Source organism: Ochotona curzoniae, unplaced genomic scaffold (assembly GCF_017591425.1).
Source record: "Ochotona curzoniae isolate NIBS_2020 unplaced genomic scaffold, NIBS_Ocur_1.0 contig_2723, whole genome shotgun sequence".
Taxonomy (NCBI): Eukaryota; Metazoa; Chordata; class Mammalia; order Lagomorpha; family Ochotonidae; genus Ochotona; species Ochotona curzoniae.
The window spans coordinates 25,242,872-25,261,445 of record NW_024465573.1 but is presented as its reverse complement, the minus strand read 5'-3'; the positions used below and the strand labels follow the sequence as shown (position 1 = coordinate 25,261,445).

General features: G+C 49.4%; 2 protein-coding genes across 2 annotated transcripts; one reads left to right on the top strand and one right to left on the bottom strand.

The window, feature by feature from the left end:
- The first annotated feature begins 49 nt into the window (after positions 1 to 49).
- Positions 50 to 2,084, top strand: RPS25 (ribosomal protein S25). Its single transcript, XM_040977087.1, has 5 exons — positions 50 to 204; positions 383 to 478; positions 611 to 794; positions 1,853 to 1,951; positions 2,038 to 2,084. The coding sequence occupies exons 1-4, from the start codon at positions 202 to 204 to the stop codon at positions 1,945 to 1,947; spliced, it is 378 nt and encodes a 125-aa protein (XP_040833021.1). The 5' UTR covers positions 50 to 201; the 3' UTR covers positions 1,948 to 1,951; positions 2,038 to 2,084.
- CENATAC (centrosomal AT-AC splicing factor) lies at positions 2,006 to 10,844 on the bottom strand. Its single transcript, XM_040977080.1, has 11 exons — positions 10,690 to 10,844; positions 10,452 to 10,615; positions 10,156 to 10,254; positions 6,775 to 6,841; positions 6,645 to 6,707; positions 6,292 to 6,356; positions 6,034 to 6,145; positions 3,706 to 3,736; positions 2,483 to 2,572; positions 2,276 to 2,408; positions 2,006 to 2,196 (listed from the first exon to the last, which is right to left on the bottom strand). The coding sequence occupies exons 1-11, from the start codon at positions 10,807 to 10,809 to the stop codon at positions 2,136 to 2,138; spliced, it is 1,005 nt and encodes a 334-aa protein (XP_040833014.1). The 5' UTR covers positions 10,810 to 10,844; the 3' UTR covers positions 2,006 to 2,135.
- Positions 10,845 to 18,574: the final 7,730 nt, after the last annotated feature.

The window sequence follows — 18,574 nt, the reverse complement described above, 5'->3', positions numbered from 1 at the left end:
TCCCGTGGCGCCTGCGCACTTGGGTTGCTACAGGCCGGCGGGAGGGGCCTTCGCAGCAGGACTTCCGCGCGAGGTCCCGCCTCCTGCTCCGGAAGTCCTCGCGGCGGGTGGAGGTTTCGGGGCCTGACGCGATCTGGGACTTCCTTTTTGTCCGACATCTTGCAGGTCTGAGGTGGTCGCCGCTGGGCTCCGCACCTCGCCATGGTAAGCAGCGAGCTGTGCCGCCGAGGGTCTCCTGAGCGAGCCGGGCCGAGCGGGGGGCGCGGGGAGGACGTGTCCTGGCCAGGCCTGGCGGCCAGACGGCCGCAGGGAGCGTCTCCCCCACGTGCTCGGGCACCGGGCGCGGCGGCCGCGCTCACACCTGCCCGCCTGCTCTCCGCAGCCACCCAAGGACGACAAGAAGAAGAAAGACGCCGGGAAATCGGCCAAGAAGGATAAGGACCCCGTGAACAAATCGGGGGGCAAGGCCAAGAAGAAGGTAGGAGGGCGCGGGAGCAAGGGTGCCCTTGGCGCGCCGTGGGAGCGCGGGGTGTATGGAGGTAATGGTGTCGGCCTCGTGCCGTCCGCAGCCCGTCGTGGCTTGCTTATCGTCCTGTTTGTTTCTGAGCAGAAGTGGTCCAAAGGAAAAGTTCGGGACAAGCTCAACAATCTGGTTCTGTTTGACAAAGCCACGTACGACAAGCTCTGCAAGGAAGTTCCCAACTACAAGCTCATCACGCCCGCTGTGGTCTCCGAGAGACTCAAGATCCGTGGGTCCCTGGCCAGGGCAGCCCTGCAGGAGCTCCTGAGTAAAGGTGACCGAGCCTGTGAAAGGCTGCTGGGTGTCCTAGTTGATAACCTAACCACTGTAACGTATTTTCTGACATTTCGGGGTCTTAGTTGTGTCTGAGAGGCAGAGGCATATCGTTGGCTGGTTTACTCCCCAGGTGACTGCCTCAGCCGGTCTGAAGGCAGGAGCCCAGGGAGGCAGCCTTGAGCTCCAAATCCCAGGTCCGAGTTTCACCTAGCGTGGTCAGCTCCAAGCAGCACTGTTTTCAGGTTCTCTCTTTGCCGGTGGGAGTAGGGGGAGGTAAAAGAAAGCAGTTAACAGATAAACTGGTTCATTCCCCTAAATGACTGTAATGGCCACAGTGGTCAGGCCAAGACCAGAATCTTCATCTGGATCTCCCACAAATATGGTAGGGACTCAAGCGCTTGGGCCACGCTCCGCGGCTTTTCCCAGGCACTTTATATATTTTAATTGAAAATTACGGTAGAAAGAGATGGTGATCTTCCATCTGCAGATTGTCCGTGGTGGCCAGAAGCTTTTCCCTATCTTCCATGTCGTTGCAGGGGTGCAAGCAGTGAGGATCAGCCTCCACTGCTTGGCCAGGTCATCAGCAGGATGCTGGATCAGAAGTAGTGAAGGCAGGACTAGAACCATACAGCACCATATAGAGTTTCAGTACCTTAGTTAATCTATTAGTTTCACTGGTGATAGTAAGAAAATTGAGGGCCTTTAATAGCACCCCCCCCAAAAGGTAATTGTTAACCCACTGAGTTACTAGTAGGGCCCAGTTGGTTAAAACTCAGCCTCGCAATTGCCAGGACTGCATAATATCCCAGCTGCTTCACTTCCCATCCAGCTCCCTGCTTGTAGCCTGGGAAAGCAGTCGTGGATGGCCCAAAGACGTGGGACCCTGCACCCATTTGAACAGTGGCCATTTGAACAGTGAGCCAGCAGATACAAAATCATTTGACTATGAATCTGCCTTTCCAATAGAAATGTCATTACAGCTTCAGAGGGAATAGAAAACTTATTAAGCATTCTCCTGGCACTACTGTGTAAAATATTGTTATCCTTTCCCCCCAGGACTTATCAAACTGGTTTCAAAGCACAGAGCTCAAGTAATTTACACCAGAAACACCAAGGGTGGAGATGCACCAGCTGCTACTGAAGATGCATGAAGCGGTGAGAACCTGGGAATTCGAGGTGGAGGAAGTACACACACGTTCTTCACAAGGATTCTCATGCTGCTTTTAATTTTTTTTTTACAGGTGCAATGAATTGTACATTTGGCAAAATAAAACCTTATTAAATCAAACTTGGATATGTATGTTTCTTAAAGGCAACTGGGAAAAGCATCTGAAATTGATTAGGTTTTTTCTTTATGTGGTAGCTGTTTCTTTGCAGCTGCCTCAGTTTTGAATTGATGCCTGGAAGGAAACAAAGGGTTAATAGAATGCAGGATGGGTTTTCTCCAAGCAGTAGTGGGTTACTTTGGCGGACCCCTACCTGGACTGCCAGCGTCTTCCATTATTCCAGACCCTGCCGAAAGATGGCAGCCAGCCTGCACCAGTGCTAGAGTTGTGGTCAAAGTTGGCCCCAACTCTGTCAGGTGGGAGTTTCTTCAATTTCTCCTTTTCCTCTGCAATGATGAGGAAGGTTTTTACTGAGTTTCAAAGAACCCTGTTCCCTGGTGAAGCTGGCTTGCTTACTTACTTTCTTTAAGGAATTCTTCATAGGAAGGCCCGATTTGTTTGTTCCCAGAGCTGTAGTCTTCATCTTGGACCATCCAGGGAGGTGTAGCGCCTGGGAAAGGAAAGACTATTAAGGTTTGTTGTGCCCTAGCTGACTGCTCGCCTCACCTGCTGTGAATGATGGGACTTACCAGGTTCCAGGGTTTAGGGAGACCTTAAGACTCTTAAGTAACTTTCAGGCATGGTTGCACTGCAGCTGCCATCCCCCATTTTCTCCTACCCCACTAAGATCCTTACTGTTCCAGATTGTTTATTAGCTTCCTTACTAGGGGAGCACTGGAGTCCCCAGGCTTTTAACCATTTTGAGACCCACCCCTTTTAAATGCAGCAGCAGCTCATCCTGGGCTCAGGTGTTTGGGACTGTGGTTGATACATTGTATAAATCACCTGAACCCCAGAGCAGAGCGTCTGGGAGTTCCAGCTGCACTCTGGATTTCCAGTTCATGTGCATCTGGAGAAGCAGGCAAGTCTGCTATCGGGGAAATCTGGGCTGAGCTGGGCTCCAGGCTTTTTGGGCTTTGAGGCTGAGAATCAGCAGAAGGAAGGCATCTTTGCCTTAATTTGCAGCTACTCTAAAGCTGTAAGGATTTAGGTAGAGTGGTAAATAGAATTGCTAGACTGTATAACTAGGTATATGAGGAACTGTTTTTAAACTGCATTTCTACCAACAGTATGTGATGGTTCCATACACATATAATCAGTTATTCTAATACGTTCGCTTTCAAATGTGTGTTTCCCTGATGGTAAACATTCACAGGCTTTTATTGAGTTGGTTGTGTGTGTGTGTGTGAACTCTACTGTAGTTGCCTTTTTTTGTTTAATTGCATCTTAGAAATGCTGCCCTGGGGCCCAGCATTGTAGCCTAGTGGCTAAATCCTCGCCTTGCACACACCAGGATCCCATATGGGTGTTGGTTCGTATCTCGGTGGCCCTCCTTCCCATCCAGTTCCCTGTTGTGGCCTGGGAAAGCAGTCAAAGACGGCCCAAAGCCTTGGGACCCTGCACCCACATGGGGAACCCAGAGGAGGCTCTTGGCTTCTGATTGGTGTAGCTCTAGCTGTTGCACTTGGGGAGTGAATCAATGGACAGAAGAGCTTCCTCTGTGTGTCGTTTCCTCTATATATCTGACTTTCCAATAAATAAAATCTTTAAGGGAAAAAAAAAAAACACTGTCCTGAACCTTACCTGAGTGGACGTTACCAACTCCTGGCATTTCCTGTGGTTAGGAATGGGAAAATAGGAAAATACCAGTTAGATGCGTATTATATTTGAAAAGAATGCAGATTTCTAAGGTGGCTGCAACTGCTGCTTTTAGAGCACAGAGGTACTGGCATGGTAGCCTAGCAGTTAAAATCCTTGCCTTGAAGGCACCGGGATCCCATATGGGTCCCAGTTCTAATCCTGGCAGCCTCGCTTCCCATCCAGCTCCCTGCTTGTGGCCTGGGAAAGCAGTCAAGGACGGCCCTAAGCCTTGGGATCCTGCACCCACATGGGAGACCCAGAAGAGGTTCCTAGCTTCTGGCTTCGGATATGCTCAGCTCCAGCCACTTGGGAAGTGAATCAATGGATGGAGGATATTCCTCTCTGCCTCTCTTCCTCTCTGTATATCTGACTTTGCAGTGGGAATAGGTGCCCACAGTAAGTCATCAGAGTCCTGGCCTCAAGTGGTTATATCCAGAAGTCACATGCCTACTACCAACAGGTGAATATGCCCTGCCCCGTCAAGAGCATGCCTATGGTTAAGAGGATTAACCATAAATTACATTTGCAGATTGATTTTTTTTTTTTTTCACCAGTTCATTTTGCCTTTATTTTTTTAAACACCAGTTAGTTCCTTTCACTTTGTAGGGCACAGTATTAGATCATCTGAACCACATCACAAACCAGTGAGTTTATGTTTCCAATCCTATGTGCAACCTGATAAAATTAACATCAGAAGTATTGATGTACTTGTCCAAGTTAACATGGTTCACATGATGGCATTTAGGGCTACAGATGTAAAGCTGGGGGACTTTTTGCCCTCATTACTTATACTTAACACAGAATATTCTTGCAATAAGAAATGTGGGGTTTCCCTGAAAGGTACAAATTAATTGTCAAGTAGACATAGCTGAATTTCCCAAAATTAAACTCAATTCTATTTATCTGGAGAGTGTTGGACCTCCAAGGTTAAAGGTTGAGGCCCCTAGACTGCTTCCCAGTTCATACACTGATTACAAATAGTAGGTTGCTATAGATCAAGGTTTTCACTATTTTTTTTTCTTTTTAAAAACTAAATTGAGGGCTTGACACGGAGACTCACCTTGAATGTGCCAGGATCCCATATGGGCACCGTTTTTTTTTTTGTTTGTTTGTTTTTTTTTTTTATTGTTGCTTACACTGTATTATGTAGTACAGTTTTATAGGCGCTGGGGATTCCCCCCACCCCTCCCATACCCCTCCCCCCATGGTGGATTCCTCCACCTTGTTGCATAACCATAGTTCAAGTTCAGTTGACAGATTGATTTTTTAAAAGATTTGTTTATATTGGTAAGGCAGATTTACAAAGAGGAGAGACATCTTCCATCTGCTGGTTCATTCCCCAAGCGGCCACAATGGCCAAAGCTGAGACAATCTGAAGCCTGGAGCTGGGAGCTTCCGGGTCTCCCATGCAGGAGCAGGGTCCCAAAGCTTTGGCCCATCCTATGCTGCTTTCCCAAGCAGACAGTGGAGTAGCTGGGACACAAACAGGTGCACGTATGGTATGCCAGTGCGTGCAAGGCAAGGATTTGGTCACTAGGCTATTGCACCAGGTCCAGTTCATCTTTAAGACACTGTTAATTGTTCAGATAAGCCTTCTGTGGCAGTGTTAGCATTTAACCCAAAAGTTGACGGGTGCTGAGGCAAATGTGTGGAAGCAGCGAGCAGCAGAGTATGTGGGCAGAATGGAGTAAAAGTGCAGGTGATGAAGTGTGTTTCTGTATGGGATGTGGGAGTGTTCTAAGACTGCACAGAGGCTAACAGGGGGTACAGTTAGACATAGCATGTGGGAGGTGAAGGAAGGAAGAGGTAAAGATCTGTACTTATGGTGACTTGGAATGTACTAGTTTTGGGGGCAGTTTCAATTGCTTGCAGTGCCCCTATAAATGTCAAGCTGGGTCATGAGTTCTACAGAGGACAAGAGGTCTTAATAGAAGACTGGGAACAGTACAACAGGAAGTCAAAGGTTAGAGGGAGCTGGTGTTGTGCAGTCCAGCTGTCTGCAGTGTGCTGGGGAAAGATGGCCCAAGTGTCTGGGCCCCTACTACCCGTGTAGGTATTGATACCTGGATGAGGCTCTCGGCTTTGGGCTCAGCTCTGGCCATTGTAACCACCTGAGGAGTCAACTCAGGTTCATTGTCCCTCTCTAATTCTGAAATTCAAATAAATAAACACTTGCCAAAAAATGCAGAGAGGAATGACCAGAATAGATAGAAAAATCAAAAGGGTGTCCTGGAACCTGAAGAGCCTGGCCTGTTGGTATATCCACCATACCTGATGGCCAATGAACGTCAGAGGTTGTTGGGTCTCTGTCCAATCAAGCTCTGGAGCTGGTGGCAGTGGCAGGTCCAAATATGAGGGCTGCTGTGAGCTGGAGGCCACTTGGCTGCAAGACAGACAGGAGCCAGGCCGGCAGATGAGGTCCCTGAGCCACAGCAGACGGCAAAGGTGACAGCTGCTGCCATTTCCCGGCCAGAAGGTGAGAGTTTCCTCAGAGATGTCCAACTCTCAACAAGAGTTCTTCAGTCATACCTGTGTGCTCCTTGCCAACTCTTAGGTGCTGAAGAGCCCTCTTCTGGGTCTGGTGTTGTCTGAGGCTGAGTTTGATTCAGGAAAAATAGATGTATCCAGAATGCTTAAGAGAGCCTGCCTGGTCCACGCACCCCCATCCAGGATCATAAGGAACACTGACAGAGGGAGGCTATTGCCTGTCTGCAAACTGCCCCCGTCACTGACTAGGCCTGCCCCTTGGGACACAGGGAGAGGAATTCCAGCCAAGCAGATGAGGAATGGGGTAGAAGAGCCAGTTTGTGAAATGCTGGACCCGGGAAAGCCAGGCATCAGTGGATTTGGATACTGCTCTGGATCCTCCGAGTGAGACCAACCTCTAAGACAGATCGAACCACCTCCTGCCGGCTCTGCTCCACCTCCCGGATGTGAGCTGCCATCTGTAGGAGAGGAAGCTTAGACAGGGTGCTGGAGCTGGGTCCTTCAGAGACCCTCCCTCTAACTTACCTCTTTGATCACCTCGTCTTCTTTTTCTTCATAAGAATCCAAGCCTTTCACCATGGATTTTCTAAATCTAGAAAGACAAACAACCAGTCAGCTCAGAACCTAGCCCCTCCTAGTTGTGATTTTTTGGGGGGAGATGGGATAAACTCAGTATAATCAAAGCCTATGTTCCTCCCACTCAGATTCACTGTGAACATTCTGATACACTGGCTCTTCTTTTACAGACACATACTTCCTTTTTAGGGAAATAAAACTTTAGAAAATAATGAAATTAGAAAATAAAATAAGGATTTAGAAATCAGGAGACAGAACCCTAAATATTTTAGCAGGTATCTCCCAAGAACAGAAACATTCTGTACAACTACAACAGCAATAGCACCCATGAGAAAATTAATTACTCTGCTTCAGAAAGCTTTATTCAGGGGTTAGCATTGTGGCGCAGCAGGTAAAGGTGCTACCCATGATACCTGCATCCCTTATGGGTGCTGGTTCAAGTCTCCATTAGGTCCCTGCTAAAGACCCTGGAAAAGCAATAGAAGACACAGGGTTTCTAAGATGACATCAACTGGACACCTCCACCAGCAGGTCCTGATGTAGTCTGGTATCTGGGAGTAGCCCCCTTTCCTCCTCCCTTGAATACAGAAATGGATAAAGGAAAACTGAAGGCATTTGTCTCAGCAACCTTCCCCCACACCTCTATCTTCCCGCCCTCATCAGTGGTCCTTACGGCTTGCATCCTTGTCAACTACATAAATTTAAAAACAGGTAGAAAATGTCCCAAATGCTTGGGGCTCTGCTAACTGAGTACAGAGCCTGGCCCAGCCCTGGCTATCACAGCTATCTGGAGTGAACCAACAGGTAGAAAATTCTCTGTATCTCCCCTCTCTATAACTTTCAAATGCATAAATAAATATTTATTTATTTATAATAAATATAAATATGTAATAAATATTTATTTATGGATAAATAAACATTTGCTATATATTTATTATTGAATAATAAATATAATATATTTATTATTAAGCCTAGTGCTGTGGCTTAGTGGTTAAAGTTCTTGCCTTGAACGCTCCAGAATCCCATATGGTCGCTGGTTCTAATCCTAGTGGTCCCGCTTCCCATCCAGCTCCCTGCTTGTGGCCTGGGAAAGCAGTCGAGGACAGCCCAAAGCCTTGGGACCCTGCACCCATGTGGGAGACACGGAAGAGCTCCAGGCTCCTGGCTTCGATCAGCGCAGTACTGGCCGTTGTGGTCACTTTGGGAATAAATCATCGGACAGAATGTCTCTCCTTTGTCTGTCCTCCTCTCTGTACATCTGCCTTTCCAATAAAAATAAATAAATCTTTAAAAAATATATTTATTAATTTGAAGTGCCAGGTTTTTTTGTTGTTGTTTCCTTTTTAGAAACTGCTTGCTTTATTGTATGGTTCCTTTCCCTCCCAACAAAGATTTCTTTAAATAAAGGTTTATCTATTTTTATTGAAAAGGCAGACAGATTTACTGAGATTTTCTGAGAGACAGAAAGATCTCCCACCCACTGGTTCACTCCCTAAATAGTGCAGCAACCAGAGCTAAGCCTATCTGAAGCCAGGAGCTTCTCCCAGGTCTTCTAGGTGAGTGCAGAGTGCCGAGGCTTTGGGCTATCCTCTGCTGCTTTCCCAGCCATAAGCAGGAAGATGGATGGGCAGTAGAGCAGCTGGGACACAAATTACTGAGTATATGGGATCCTGGTGGTTGAGGGCAGAGGATTTAGCCATTGAGCCATCGTGCTCAGCCTGATTTATTAATTAGAAAGACAGAGCTACAGAGGGGTAAAGAGCGAGATTTTCCATCTGTTCGTAAAGTCCCTAAATGATCCCAGTGGTCAAAGCCGGGCCAGGCTGAAGCCAGGAGCCTGAACTTTCTCCATTCAGGTCTCCCAGAGGAGTGTTGGGGCCCAAACATTTTAACCAGTGCCCATATGGGATGCAGGAAGCAGCTTAATGAGAGGGATCTTCCAGTGACCTATGCCTAAATGTCTGTAACAGCCATGGCTGGACCAGGCCAAAACCAGGAGCCACGGACTCTACCCATGCCTCCCAAGATAACGATATGATTGTTACACAGACCTCATTCTTCCAGCTCTTTAAGACAAAGCTTTCCTCTCCCCTTAAATCAAGAATACTGGTACTTCCTGAGCCAATCCCTCCATTCTTCAGTTATTTTTTCTGCCAGTAAAAACCCTGGTTCCCAAAAATATCAAAATACTTGCCACTGTTTTATCCTACAATACACACACAAGAGATTTCAGAATAATACCGCTACAAGGACAAACAAAAGCCAACTCCACTATCAGCAGTGCCTTGCAGCTTTGCACAGAGCCTCATGGGCCATGGTTGTATACAAGCCTTGTTTCCTCTCTCCCATGGGGGGTTGTCTTGAGACCACTTCCTGTCGGCTTCCAGGATGAGCATTTAGCCTGAGTGGCCATGACACTGGTCGGGATGCCCATGACCCCCATCACACAACTTATGCAGAACCTGGGAAAAGCAGTGACGGCTCAAGTGCCTGGGTTCTTGCCCTCCAGGTGGGAGATCTGGCCTGATGGCCCTGTGTCCAGCTTCAGTGGCAGGCAGTCCTGGTCACCAAAGACACTAGGTGACTGTATAGGAGCTGTTTCTCTGCTGCCTATGCACTAAAAGGAAACAAAACAGGTGGTGTGTGGAGGGGGGGGGAAGAACCCGTGTTTCCTTCCTGAAATAGCCCAGAGGTTGGTGCGATTCTAACCTCTGCCTGCAGTGCCAACAGCCCAAGCGGACACCAGTTCTAGTCCTGGCTATTCCACTTCTGATCCAGCTTCCTGATTATGGCTTGGGAAAGCAGTGGAGAGTAGCCCAAGGAGAGACCTTGCACCCACGTGGGAGACCTGAAAGGGGCTCCTTGCTCCTGGCTTCAGAATGGTTCAGCTCCGGCTGTTATAGCCACTTGGGGAGTGTCTCTCCTTCTGTTTGTAAAACCTACCCTTCAAATAAAAACAAATAAATCTTGGGGAAAAAATCCAAAACTGTTCTAAGTGGGCACTGGGTGAGCATCAGGTTCTTTATGATAAACAACCTTTGCTATACCTAAAGGACTGTCCTTTAGAATTCTCTGTGCCTAACACTGAAGTAGTTGATCACAAATGCTTTTTATTATGTACCAGTCTCTCCTTGCCAAGCCCCATTCCTCAATTACATTAAGACCTCTTTGCCTGCTTTTGTGTATACTACAGGGCCTAGGACAGTAAAGGCTAAAAAGACAGGGACATCTACCAAGTCCCTACAGAACTTCCTATGCAGGAAGCTCCCCTCCACGACACGACATCCAGAATTCACTGCGTTACTTCATCTTTCGTCAGCAGAGACCTACCGCGCATACTCCTGAGCAGAGACCAGAAACTTCTCCTTCATCTGGACCTCAGCCTTGTTCTCCCACCAGAATTTGTTGGTTGCTTTCCTGTGTTCTGGGCTGAGAAGGGAGCAGGAGAAACCTCAACTGGGATAACAGAACCATCCACGGATAGCTAAGCATCAGCCAAGTGGGCAAGGCCTGCTCTGCACCTGTGAGACTCCCATCAGCTACCGGCCCCCCTCCCCACCCCCGGCCCCAGGCTGGCAATGCTTGTAAGGCGACCGTCCACCCTGACCCTTGGGCCCCACCGTCACCTGGCCAGATGCTCCAGCAGCCCCGCGTGCAGCACCGTCAGGTTCCCGTGGCTCAGGTGTTTCCGCACTTCACAGCCGCAGCACAGGCACCAGCAGCGGCGCTCATGCTCCGGCACGTAACGCTCCACCTGCGCGGCCCGGATGGCCTTGCGGGCGGCCTCCACCTGCGGAGACAAGCCAGGCTGGAGCCCCCGGGCCGCATCACTGCCCCCTGCAACCCCAGACGTCGCGGCCATACCTGGGGCAACAGTCGCTCCAAAGCCCCCTGCAGCTGCCGTCGGTGCTTGCGGCTGTAGACGTGTCCGCGACCGCAGAAGAAAGTCTGGCGGCATAGGGAACAGCGCTGCGGGGGCGCCATGGCCCAGCACTCCGGATCTCTGCCGCTGGCGACCACCGCCCACTCCTGACCCCCGACCCCTCGGGGCGGGGCGAACCCAGCTCCTCCCGCGCCTGCGCAGACCGCTCGGCCGGATTGGTCCGCCACCCAGGCGCTGAGAAGCGGAAGGAGCTCACCGTTCTACGCATGCGCGGAAGGGTGCGCCCAGCAATGACAGTGACAAATAACAGCTGATGGCTGATTTTTTTTTTTAAGATTTATTTATTTGTATTAAAAGGTCAGATATACAGAGAGGAGGAGAGACAGAGAGGAAGATCTTCCATGCAGTGATTCACTCCCCAAATGACTGCAACGTCTGCTGCTGTGCCCGTCTGAAGCCAGGAGTCAGGAACCTCTTCCAGGTCTCCCACGTGGCTGCAGGATCCCAAGTCCTTGGGCCGTCTTCAACTGCTTTCCCAGGCCACAAGCAGGGAGCTGGATGGGAAGTGGAGCTGCCAGGATTAGAACCGGGGCCCATATGGGATCCCGGCACGTTCAAGGCGAGGATTTTAGCTGCTAGGTCACGCCGCTGGGCCCTGATTTTTTTTTTTTTTTAAGATTTTTATTTTAATTGAAAAGACAGATACACAGAGAGAAAGAAAGACCTTCCGTCCTCTGGTTCACTTCACATCCTAAGCCAGGAGCGTCCTTCGGTCTCCCACGCGGGTGCATCGTCCCAAGGGGGATATGAACCAGCGACCATGTGGGATCCCAGCAGATCCAAGACAAGGATATAGCCAGTAAACTATCGCGCTGGGCTTGACTGCTGATCTTCACAAGAAGCAACTTGGCCACTCACACGGTGTTGCTAACTCTTGCCTGGGTTTTTTTTTGTTGTTGTTGTTGTTGTTGTTTTTAAAAAATTATTTTCATTGGAAACAGATTTGATCTATGGAGCGAAAGAGAAGACAAATCTTCCATCTACTGGTTCATGCCGCAATAGCCACATTGGCAAGAGCTGAGCCTATCTGAAGCCAGGAGCTTCTTCTGGGTCTCCCACATGGGTGCTGGGTCCCAAGGCTTTGGGCCGTCCTCAACTGCTTTCCCAGGCCACAAACAGAGAGCTGGATTGGAGGCAGGACTGCCGGGATTAGAACCGGTGCCCACATGGGATCCCAGCGCATTCAAGGCGAGGACTTTTAGCCGCTAGGCCATGGAGCCAGGCCCAAAAATAAATGTCTTTTAAAAAAAAATCCCCCCCACCAGTATTGTGGTATAGTGTGTTAAGCCTCCACTGTGATGCAGACACCCCATATGGGTGCTAGTTCAACTCCCAGCTACTCTTTAAAATCCTGCTCCTGGGCCTGGCACAATAGCTCAGTTGCTGAAGTCTCACCTTCTTGGTAACGGGACTCCGTGTGGGCGCTGGTGTGTGTCCCAGCTGCCTCACTTCCCTTCTAGCTCCCTACTTGTGGCCTGGGAAAGCAGTTGAGGATGGCCCAAAGCCTTGGGACCCTGCACCCATGCTGGAGACCCAGAAGAAGCTCCGGGCTCCTGGCTTCGGATCGGTGCAGCTCTAGCCATTGCGATCATTTGCGGAGTGAATCAGCAGGTAGATCTTTCTGTCTCTCCCTCTCTCTGTGTATCTGGCTTTCCAATAAAAAATAAATCAAAGTTTAATTTTTAAATTAAGCACAGCAAGAGGTTAGAAATTATAAATAGAAGTTATAATTGAGCTACTCTATTGGGTTACATAACTATGACCTCCCTCTTTAAAATTTTTTCTTTTTATTTTGGGCCAGCAAGTATAGCAAGTTAAGCCTCTGCCTGTAACGCTGGCATCCCATATGGTACCGCCTGGACACCTGGTTGCTTCAGTTTTGACACAATTCCCTATTAGTGCACGTGGGGAAGCAGCAGCCAGAGGCCCTCTCTGTAACTCTACCTTGCAAATAAATAAATGAGCTTTTTTAAAGATTTATTTTTATTTGAAAGGCAGAATTCGAGACAGATACAGAGAAAGGAAGATATGTCTTCCATCGGCTGGTTCACTCCCAAAATGGCCATGACAGCCAGAGCTCTAGAGCTGGGCTGGTCCAAAGCCAGGAGCAGGAGCTTATTCTGGGTTTCCCATATGGGTGTAGGGGCCCAAACACTTGAGCCATCCTGGACTGCTTTCCCAGGCCACAAACAGGGAGCTGGATGGGAAATGGAGCAGTAAGGATTTGAACGGAATGCCAATGCTACAGGTGCTGTCCCCATTATGTAAATTTTAATAACAGCAAAAAGTGTTTGTGGGCCTGTATGGTATGTGGGCATCCCAGTGGCAGCTTCATGCCTGCACCAGGCATCAGCCCTGAAAATGGACTTCGGCAAGTGGTTAGCACTGTGTAGTCTGACCCTCTAACACTGGGTGGCAGTAATGGGCTCGGCGCCCAGTCCTGTCCTTGGTCAGGAAGGAAGACAAGCTAAGCTGCTCAGCAGGTTAAATACACTACATTTTTTTTTTCAAAAAGATTTATTTATCAGAAAGCCAGATATGATTTACAGAGAGAAATATCTCCTATCTGCTGTGAATATCTTCCATCTCCCCAAGTGGCCGCAATGTCCAGAACTGAGCTGATCCTAAACTAGGAGCGAGAGATTCCTATGGATCTCACATGTGGGTGCAGGGGCCCAAGCCCTTGGACCAACCCCTGCATTCCCAGTTCATAAGCAGGAGCTGGAAGGGACATGCAGCAGCTGGGATACAAACCAGTGACCTTATGGGATTGGCGCATGCAAGGTGAGGATTTAGCCAGTGCACTGGGCCTTCCACATTTATTTTCCACATGAGATACTTTCTGTTTAGGGCAGGCTGGGCAGGACACAGCTCCATGGTAAAGCAACAGCATCTGTACTTGGTCTTCCTGTCCCATCTCTGCTCTTCCCCTAACTCCCCAGCCCTCACCTGCAGCTCTTTGCAGCACTGGCAGACCCAAAGAGCAGGGCTGACTTCAGGCACTTTTGGAGAATACTCAAATGTATGAGCCACCTTGAAACAAGAGCTGAAGAAATGTGCATGTTAAGCACCCAGCCCCACTGAGTGCAACCCCCCCTCCCCACACACACACTAACATGGGCTGAGGTGAAGCTCACTTAGGGCTCCATGGCAGTTATGCTTTCAGCAAACCTGGGCTCCAGACTGACCAACTTTTTTTTTTTAAGATTTATTTATTTTTATTGGAAAATCAGTTTTACAGAGAGGAGGGACAGAAAGATAGATCTTCTATCAGCTGATTCACTCCCCAGGTGGCCGCAGTGGCTGGAGTTGAGCTGATCCGAAGCCAGGAGCCAGGAGCTTCTTCTGGGTTTCCCACATGGGTGCAGGTTTCCAAGGCTTTGGGATATTCTCTACTACTTTCCCAGGCCACAACCAGGGAGCTAGAAGGGAAGCAGAGCAGCCGGGATATGAACTGGCGTGTACAAAGCAAGGATTTTAGCCACTAGGCTATGGTACCAGATCCCAAATCAACAACTCTTAGTAAACTTCCAAGGAAGAGAAGTACTGTCTTTCTTCTTCATTTCACATAATAGTTGCATTCCTGGAAAAAAAAAATTATAACTGAAACAGTGCCACAACGTTTTTGTTTTTGTTTTTAGTAGTACGGCAGATTTATATACAGAAAGGTCTTCCATCTTCTGGTTCACTTCCTACATGGCCGCAACAGTCGGAACTGAGATGATCCAAAGTCAGGTGCTTCTTCCAGGCTTACCACACAGTGCAGGGTCTTAACATTTTGAATCATCCTCTGCTGCTTTCCCAGCAGGGAGCTGGTTGGGATGTGGAATAGCCAGGACAGGAACTGGCAACCATAAGCGATACTAGCACTTGCAGATGGAGGACTTGTCAATTGAACCATCATGCTGGCCCCACAAAATATTTTCTTGAGCTAGAAAACCCAGTCAGGTTCTCAGGTTCTCATCTGAGCTCATTACAAATAGCTGTGGCCTGAGAACCACTTTATTTAATTACTTACTTATTTTTATTGAAAAATTAGATATACAGAGAGGAGAGTCAGACAGGAAGAACTTCTGTTTGCTGATTCACTCCCCAAATGGCTGCAATGGTCCGAGCTGCGCCAAACCGAAGCCTACAGCCAGGAGCCCAGAGCCTCTTCTGAATCTCCCATGTAAGTGCAGGGTTCCACATCTTTGGGCTGTCCTTGACTGCTTTCCCAGGCCACAAGCAGGGAACTGGATAGAAAGCAGGGTCGCTGAGATTAGAACTGGGGCTAATATGGGATCCTGGTGCCTACGAGGTGAGAAATTTAGCTGCTAGGCTACTGTGCTGGGCCCCTGAAAGCTACTTTTAAAGGTAAAGGACAGTCTCCTTACATTGGTGACATCCACATTCTGAGGCCCACAATGCCCTTCCCCCAAATCCTATTGTAACCAGCACACCCCTAGAGGCATGCTATACCCTTAGGGGGAGCCCTGGTCCAGCACTGCTGACGTCTTGGTGCATGCTGGGATTGAAGGGGTCAGGGACCCAGTGGTGGGGTCAGGTGCAGAGCCATGAGGATTTCCTGTCACAGAAAGGTGCAGACTCAGCAAATGGAGCCTGTTCCTCCAAGGTGCATGTTGGCCTGATAGGTCATGAGTTGCACTTTTAGTAGCACCACGTGTCAGAGGTCAGGCAGGAGGCAGCTGGACAACAAGCACACATGAAGTGCTATCTAAGTGGGCAGGAAATGAAGGCTACTCCTCCAATATAATACCTTTTGTAATCAGATGGGGGAAGGCCTTGAACAGCACCTGCCAGTTAGAGTTGGGACTGGGGGCCAGCTGGGCCAGGCCAGGCCAGGCTGCAGCATCCAAAGACAAAGGCCAGGACGGGGGGGGGGGAGGGGCTATGCCAAGTTGGGTCAGAGCAACCACTGGCACGTGCGAGATCTATGGCTGGGATCAGGCCTGGTTGGGGGAGCCAAGGGGATGCCCTGGCTGGATTGTGGGTCCCCCTGGTGAGCACAGGAGCTGGAGTGGGAGGTGCAGTCTGATCTGAATATGGACACAGTCTCCCTTGGCATAGGTGTGGACTGGGTCTGGGGTGTGCAAGACTCAGCTAGACTCCAGCACCCACTGGGACTTGTGAGAACCAGGATGAGTGTAGAATGGACTGGGCTAGGTCTCTGTCTCTTTTGAGCCATGTGTGAGCTGTGTCTGGGTGTGAACCAGGCTTGGCTGGGCTATAGCAATCAACAGTAAGAACCCGCTAGGACAAGTGGTAGACTATATAGGGCTGACCCACAAACCCAATAGTGTGCATGAGATCTGGTATTAGGAGAGGTTCTGAGTAGCTTGGCAACTTCTCTGTCCCTGCAGGTGAGTATAACAACCACGAAAGGGAGCAGTTCAGAGAAGGCCAGGTTAGGTACCCATGAGCTTACCTTTGGCTCAGGTCTGGGGTAACCCAGCCTGGGCCAGTTCATATCACCCACTGGAAAATCTGAGAGCTAGAATGGTGTGTGGGTCATGTCAGGTATTGGTATTGTGATACCAGCCAGTTCACATTAGAGCTGGGACAGGGGGCTAGCTGGGCTGGCTAGGCTGTAGTCCCCACCAGTGTGAGCTGGAACTAAGGCCGGGCTGGGCCGGGCCAGGCTATAGCACCCACTGGCAAATGCCAAGGTGAGGTGGGATATATCAGACTGAGCTGCAGCACCCAACCAGCACCTGTGAGACCTGGAGGAGAGTGGTCTAACCCATTTGGGGGGCTGCAAGGAACTTCCCTGCTGGGCCATTATTCCCACTGGTGAGCGTGAGATCTGGGATTGGGGACAGACCAGGCCAGGAAGGGCTACAACACCTGTTGGCCTCCATGTAAGCTGGATCAAGGACAAGCCAGGCTGGAGGACTGTACCTACTGGAACATGCATAAGCCAGAGGGGGTGAGGGTTGGTTGGGCTTTGCTGCAGCATCAACTAGCAGATGCTGGCACAGGGGGAAACTGTTGAGCTAAACTGCAGTATCATCTGGAGAGTGCTAGATTCTGGAGTGGGAGTGGGTCCAGTAAGCAAACAGTGGGCACATCCCTCTTGGATTGCCACTCTGACTGGTGAGAATGAGAACCAGGACTGGGACAGGCATAGCTAGACAGAGTGGCACCCACCAGCACATGTGTGGGCTAGATATTGAGGCTGGTTGAGTAAAAACTAGGCTTCAATGGGGCCCAGCGTCATGGCCTAGTGGCTAAAGTCCTTGCTTTGCATGTGCCAGGATCCCATATGGGTGCCGGTTCATATCCTGGCAGCTCCACTTCCCATCCAGCTACCTGCTTGTGGCCTGGGAAAGCAGTTGAGGACAGCCCCAAGCTTCGGGACCCTGCACCTGTGTGGGAGACCCGGAAGAGGTTCCTGGTTCCTGGTTTCGGATCAGCACAGTACTGGCCATTGTGCTCACTTGGGGAGTGAATCACTGCATGGAAGATCTTCCTCTCTGTCTCTCCTCCTCTCTGTATATCTGACTTTTTAATAAAAATAAATAAATCTTTTTTTTTTAAGATTTTATTTAGTTGGAGGCAAACTCCACCCTTCTCTGGTTATCGTGGTAGCCATCACATAGAAGACAAGGGCTGGAGACATCTGACCCAGTAATTGCAACTAACAGTGTGTGCAAAGGCCGATTTGGGCGACGGACTGTGCTGGACCCTGTATTGGCAGGCACACGCAAGAATCAGGACTGGGATCACCGCAGATGAAATTTCTTTAGGAATCTCCAACTGAACTGCTGAACTCAGAATTCCAACCATAGAGAAACTGCAGGTTCCATGGTCTGACTGTGGAATGCATGTGTCAGAACTGGTCCTCCTCAGTGGTGTAGATAAAACAGTGGACAGCATATCTAGAAGCACATGGAGGACGTGGCAGTACACTGGAGCCTGCAGAGGACACCTGGTACCACAACAGACAGAGGACAGAACAAATCGATCAACCACCCCAGCAAGAGTTGGCAGTGAATACCTGGGCAAAAGGAGTCTCTAAGGTGGACAATAGCAGCCAGTGGAGCCTGGAGAGATTTCATCGTGACTGGAGTGGCAAGATCAGCAGCAATACAGAACTGCTGAACCATCAAAACCAGGATCCTCGGAGCATGCCCCACATCAAGGACCCTGGGTTAGGAGGCTGGGTGTGGCTTCTCCCTTTATCTGTGGGTCCACTGCTCCAGCCTCACCCTTTCCCTACTCATCACCCACAACACAGCCATAGTCTCACCTTGGATTTAGGCATCTGCCAGCCCCAACCCTTCCCTCTGCTGCCCACCTTGCTTTCATCTATTCCCCTTGAACTCAAGAACTACCTCCTCACCACCAGGAAGCCAACCCTATTCCAAGTTAGCCAAGGAGCAGAATCTTTTTTGGATAAACCTCAGGATAATTGAACTATGGATGACAGAATTTCCTATGTAGGCAATTCAGCTCATGGCAGGTGTTGTGGCACAGCAGGGCAAGCTGCCATTGAGAACACTAATATCCCACATCAGGGTGCCACTCTTAGCACTCTGCACCTCTGTTCCAGGTCCCTGCTAATGGGAAGCAGGAGACCTGTCACCCACACGGGATATCCAGATGAAGTTCCTGCTTCCGGCTCACCCTGACCCAGTCCCAGCTGCTCTAGTCACTTAGGGGCGGGGGAAGAGATAAAACCAGCAGATGGGAGAGCTGCCTCTCTAGTTTATAATAATTTCAGCCATTTTGCTAGGAAAATGAAGAATTCTGAAACATGACCCATATTCAAATGAGGGAGCCAATACTATCATCACATAAAAC

What these genes read in the sequence shown, in the direction of transcription:
- CENATAC (XM_040977080.1), bottom strand. Translation starts at nt 10,809, where the DNA reads ATGGCGCCCCCGCAGCGCTGTTCCCTATGCCGCCAGACTTTCTTCTGC. An exon ending in CTGCTGGAGCATCTGGCCAG is followed by an intron (nt 10,255 to 10,451) that starts GTGACGGTGGGG and finishes CTCCCTTCTCAG; the next exon opens with CCCAGAACACAGGAAAGCAA. An exon ending in TGGTTCGATCTGTCTTAGAG is followed by an intron (nt 6,357 to 6,644) that starts GTTGGTCTCACT and finishes AATCAAACTCAG; the next exon opens with CCTCAGACAACACCAGACCC.
- RPS25 (XM_040977087.1), top strand. An exon ending in GGGGCAAGGCCAAGAAGAAG is followed by an intron (nt 479 to 610) that starts GTAGGAGGGCGC and finishes GTTTCTGAGCAG; the next exon opens with AAGTGGTCCAAAGGAAAAGT. An exon ending in GCAGGAGCTCCTGAGTAAAG is followed by an intron (nt 795 to 1,852) that starts GTGACCGAGCCT and finishes CTTTCCCCCCAG; the next exon opens with GACTTATCAAACTGGTTTCA.